Here is a 5,773-nt window from a genome sequence, read left to right on the forward strand (position 1 = left end):
TACTAAATAAAACACGATATTCTGGTTCACAACTGGAAATATGATCTATGCACTTCAACTGAAAAAGATAAAGTCTTTGCCATGAAGACTAGCTGAATTTGTTTATTATTTTTTAAAGACAGGGACTCACTATGTAGCCCTGGATGACCTGAAACTCATTATGTAGAACAGGTTGGTCTTGAACTTAGAGATCTGCCTGCCTCTACCTCCTGAGTTCTGGGATCAAAAGTGTGTGCCACTACACCTAGTAAGATCAGTTGAATTTTACAGTACACAATTTTAAGGCTGGTGTATAAATTGGTATGTGGACTGTGAACCTTACAAAACTAAAGACTCGGGGCTGGAGAGATGGCTTAGCAGTTAAGAACAACGGCTTGTGCAGAGGACATGGGTTCCCATCATTCACATGGCAGCTAACAACCATCCTTAACTCCAATTCTGGGGATCTGATGCCTTCTTCTGACCTCCCCAGGCACTGCATGTCATGGGTACACTTACACACATGCAGGCAATACACTCATACACATTAAAAAAAAAGAAAACAAAACAAAAAACCCTGAAGACTCAAATCCTCTTTGACTGAAATTTCCTTTGTGACTTCCACTATAATGAGACGGGCCTTCCTAAAGAGAAGGTTTCAGAAAGGAAAACAATCAAATTATCGCGCTGGAAAAATATAAAAGCCTGTGTTTGCTCAACAAACAAATGCCCCAAAGGGTTTCAATACACCAAAAGCCTTCTTTATTTTCTAGGATATTTTTTCCTTACGGAATTTGTTAAATTATAACTCTAGGGGAAGGAGAGATGGTTCGGTGGTTAAGAACACTGGCTGTTCTTGCAGAAGAGCTGGGTTCGAATCCCAGCATCCACATGGCAGCTAACAACTGTCTGTAACTCCGGTTCCAGGGGATCTGACAGCCTCTTCTGTCCTCCACGGGCATTGCATGACATGGGTGCACTTACCTACATGCAGGCATAACACTCATACACATAAAATAAAATAAAAAATAATAAAATATTTTTAAAAATTATAACTCTAGAAAATGCAAATTAGCACAGGTGAATCTATTTTCAAAACTGTACAAACTTCCAAATTAAGACAATTATAATAAATATTTACAGCTTTAAAAAGTGTGGAAAATTCTTTCAGCTAACCCTGATGGTATCTTTGAGAAGAAAATATTCTATTTGCTTGCCAGAGAACGGTGCACAGGCTCTGAGACTTTACTGTTTTCCCTCATGACTTAACTAGGAAGTCAGACTGAGGCTTCACATCCTCTGTGATTCAAACTCTGGTCATGTATGCTGAATGATTTATGCTACTTGCTATTAGTGACTGTAAAACTAGTGCTGTTTTGAGTCTCTGCTCCAGAGTCTGAGAGACAACAAGCCTAGGCCCTCACTCCACAGGTAGAAGAGAAGCTGATTCCAGGGAGTGTGGACGCCCAGCAATCTGGGGCCCATTTTTCACATTTCTTATTCTCCAACGACTTAGAAGCAACTGTCCGACGCACGCGGCAGACCTCAAGAAGCAACTGTGCAAAGCTGACTTTGTTGTCATGTGCATCTAGGGCCAGGAACATAACCAACGTGTTTCTGGCTTACCGTGAAAGACATTTCCATTTTTCTTCACGAGGGACAGCAAGGATGAAGGTGGGGTATTTGATGAGGGAACGCACGCGGCAGACCTTAAGAAGCAACTGTGCAAAGCTGACTTTGTTGTCATGTGCATCTAGGGCCAGTAACATAACCAACATGTTTCTGGCTTACCGTGAAAGACATTTTCATTTTTCTTCACGAGGGACAGCAAGGATGAAGGTGGGGTATTTGATGAGGGTATATGAAGAATTCAGGAACAGTTTCACAAATTTCAGGCTCATATACAAAGCTAGACCTGTAAGCTAACAGCAACTTTCTCCACCCACGTACTGAAATAGTCACTCTAAATTTCTATTCTTTTAAACTGAACTTTCTAAAAACAGCTATGTCAGGGACGGAGGGCGGCTCAGCAGTTAAAGGCACTTTCTGCTCCTGCAGAGAACCTGAGTTCCATCCCAGCACCCACATCAGGCAGCTCACAGGCACCTATAACTCCAGCTCCAGGGACATGGGACACCTCTGACGTTGGTGAGCACTTGTGCTCATGTGTGTCCCTCTGGGCACACATACAAACATAATTAAAAATAAAATAAACCTTAAAAAGGCAATGTTTCCAATTTCTCCTGGGAACTGCAGATTTGAAACTGGGACCAGCCAGGAGCACGGTACAAACAACGTCTTTGCAATAAAGCCACAAGCTACAACCTGCATGTTCTCACTATTTTCTGATAAAGTAACAGTATTGCTTTCTGAATTAACAAAATCCTTCATGCTACCACAAAAACTCTGCGGACCTCACTTCATAAAGCCAAACAGCTATAAATTCAGATGTAATATTGAACTACTTATCACTTGCTTATCAGAGTTTTTACTATAACAAGTAACTTTTCAGTAAACATCTTTGTTCAATCTTATACATGTTCAATTGCATTTATTTATTTAGTTATTTATTTTGTGGGGGTTTGGTGGGCAATGTGTGCCATGGCAGAAGCTGATTCAACTTGTAGGAGTTGGTTCTCTCCTCCCTTCTAGGGATCAAGCTCAGGTCATCAGAACCAGCAGCAAGCACCCTACCATGGAGCCGTCTCACAGGTCTTGTGAAAAAAACCAGAGTTGTCATAAATTTTTAGAGACTTCTCCGAGCCCTGAAGTTCTGCTGCGTCTTGTGTGTTGTAGAACAGGAAGGGTACCTTATTGCTCAGGTTCACATTTGCGTTTCTACTGAGGAGCAGCGACACCATGTCCACGTGTCCTTCCTGAGCTGCGAGATGAACGGAAGCAATCCCTTGCCGGGTAACCGCGTTGGCATCAGCACCATATTCTAACAGAGTTGTCGCAATGTCCATCTGGTTCTTCTTGGCAGTGATGTGCAGCGGTGTGTAACCATTCTGTCAACAGGAAACACTCAGTCATATGCCCCATACTGAGACAAAAATGTGTCCAGCCCATTTTCAAACAGCACACTTCTCTTACAAGTGGGTTTTTTTTTTTTTTGACTATTTGAAAAACCACGATAAAGTGAAAAAAAAAAAGATGGTGTTAAACCAAATGGTGTTATTTATTGCAGTGCCTCCTGCAGTTTTGAGTAGGAAAACACAATTTGATATAAGTAATTTAATCTAAGCGATTGGCATACTGTTGGTTTCTGAAAAGGAATACAGATTTTCCTTCTATTGATTGTTGTGATAGGTGCTCAATAAATATTGCTTTACAAGCCATTAATTATCCTGGGGACTATTCAGACCCATCAGAATCCCGTTCTTCAACTTGGTTTAGTGGCTATCTGTTATGGCTTGTAATGTGTCCTTCCAAACTTCATGTGTTAGAAACTTACAGAAACTCCCCAAATATGACAGAGTTGGAAAGTGGGACCTATAAGAGGTGGTTAGGGTACAGGAGGGCTTTTCTCCACAGATGGGTCAATGCTGAGATGGCAAGAGTGGGTTACAGAGGGAGCAGGTTATGGAGGGAATAGGCTAGAAAGGAAGTGGATCATGCAGGGAGTAGTCTATGGATGGAATGGATTTATGATGAAGTGAGTTTAGTTCCCCACTCCATGTCCTTCCATTTCCCACCATGGGATGAGAAAGGAGACTCTTGCCAAAAGGAGCCCCTCAGCCGTGGCCTTCCTAATCTCTAGAACTTTAAGAAGTAAATGTCCCTTATCAGTGTGATGTTAGGGCATCTCCCCAAACGAAGACACTGTGTAGCTCCTGCAAAGCTGCACTCATGAATCTTCTCAGGAGCCTGTTTATTTTCATCGAGGCTGTTGGCCTGTCTGGCCTCATCAGCCAGACTGATCACTTTGCAGCTGTCCAGACAGAACAGTCTTGAGTTTACCTTACTCTACCGGCTGCTGTCCCACAGCCAGGGTGTAGCCGTTGAGAATTTAACTCAAGGGCCACACCCTCCATGAAGTCTGCATCCTCTTTCCATCTCCAAAACCTCAACACCCAGCTCCTGCCCTGTAGGGACTCTAACTGCAGTATTGGGCATTTAGTGACACTCTTTGACTTACAGATTTGACTCCTCTTATTACAGTATAAGGCTGTTGAGGGCACACACTCCTGGAATATGTGACTTCATACTTCCAGCATGTCACAGTAATGGGCAGGTGTTGACAAATGGAGAGAGGAATTAGGCACACCAAACCTCTCAGAACACTTGGCCATCTTTCCCTTGCCCGACTCCTTGATGCTCAGCTGGAGACAGTTTCCTGGATAAACTGTTAATTAGCTGAGCTTCAAGGAGACTTCTGAGTGTCTGACCTGAGAGAGTGCTTTCTGAGACATTGTCCTGGTCCACAGCCATTTATGAGAAATGCAGAATCACACTGCGCTCTAAACGTGAACCCGACCATAGCAAATGGAGTGGAGAGTGGGAATGTCTGACCCCTCCGGCTGGCCGTGCCAGGGCAAAGGAGGTTTTATATCCCTATTTTTAGTCTTGACCTATCGCCATCTGGAAATCCCAGCTGCCCTGGGAAGCATTTGGCCCTCTGAGCAAATGCTCAGACACACCCTTGAGAGACCCATGCCTCCCCAAGCAACACAGAACCTGACTAAGCCAAGGCCACCCTGAATGACAGTTGGGAGGAGACAGTTTTCCACCTTCCACAAAAGGGAAAACTCACAGAGCAGCCCTGAACCAGGATTAGTCAACGTGTCTGACACCAGCACTGTAGTGGCAAAGGCTAGTGAGGTCTCCAGGCAGCTTTTTATCGGCATCTTATGTCCCTTTGCTTTCGCACTGACAGAATCTTTTGAGCTGAGCGGGGCATGGTGCTGCCTGCCTGTCATCCCAGGATTTGGGAGGCTGAAGCAAAGGACTGCAGTAAAACGTGAGGCCATCCTGGGCTCCACAGTAAGGCCCTATCTCAAGAATAAACAACAACAATAATAAAAGGAGGAAAAGACCCTTAACTAGCTTCTTTTCAAGTGTCAACCACTGTATGGCAGGTTGGTATCCTTCAGACATGGTGGTGCTGCCTGCCTGTCATCGCAGGATTTGGGAGGCTGAAGCAAAGGACTGCAGTAAAACGTGAGGCCGTCCTGGGCTCCACAGTAAGGCCCTATCTCAAGAATAAACAACAACAATAATAAAAGGAGGAAAAGACCCTTAACTAGCTTCTTTTCAAGTGTCAACCACTGTATGGCAGGTTGGTATCCTTCAGACATGACTATGTGGTCTGTTCTAATCCTTCAGACATGATTAAGCATGGTCTTTTCTAAGCCATCCCACAAATCCTAGGATCCAAGAAACACTTGTCACAAGAAGTTACAGGATCTCTAGATGTATGCCGGGTCTACACAGGATCTGTAATAGTCCTCAGACATTCATCCTGGGCTCCTTACCTGACATACAAAGCACATTATGAAGTAAGGAGGTAAAGGACTCCCATGGACATTGCTAAGATGTTAGATAGGAAAGCTCACCACAGAAAGTCTCAAGAAATAATTTCAATAAGAGGCAAAGAATTTATCTTGAGACTAACACTAAATCTCTTAAGTTTCTAAGCTCTATTTTCAGGAAAGTAAAAGACTCTCACTTTCTGTACTTAAGGAGGGAGATGCATTGATTTAATAAATAAAGCAGGGGGAGTCGGTTACAGAATAATCTTAAATCTTTACTTTCCCACATTAAAGCAATTTCTATATATTTTAAAAATATTTAT

At 43.2% G+C, this 5,773-nt stretch overlaps 1 protein-coding gene across 1 annotated transcript in view; it reads right to left on the reverse strand.

The window, feature by feature from the left end:
- LOC103736118 (ankyrin-3-like) overlaps positions 1 to 5,773 on the reverse strand; it is a gene marked incomplete at its 3' end in the record, with an annotated part of 74,567 nt that overhangs the window by 3,591 nt on the left and 65,203 nt on the right. Inside the window, exon 15 of the mRNA XM_017798829.1 lies at positions 2,790 to 2,987. Within this exon, the coding sequence (XP_017654318.1) occupies positions 2,790 to 2,987 (198 nt within the window). The remainder of the gene's footprint in view (positions 1 to 2,789; positions 2,988 to 5,773) is intronic.

Source organism: Nannospalax galili, unplaced genomic scaffold, assembly GCF_000622305.1.
Source record: "Nannospalax galili isolate Female #2095 unplaced genomic scaffold, S.galili_v1.0 scaffold358, whole genome shotgun sequence".
NCBI lineage: Eukaryota > Metazoa > Chordata > Mammalia > Rodentia > Spalacidae > Nannospalax > Nannospalax galili.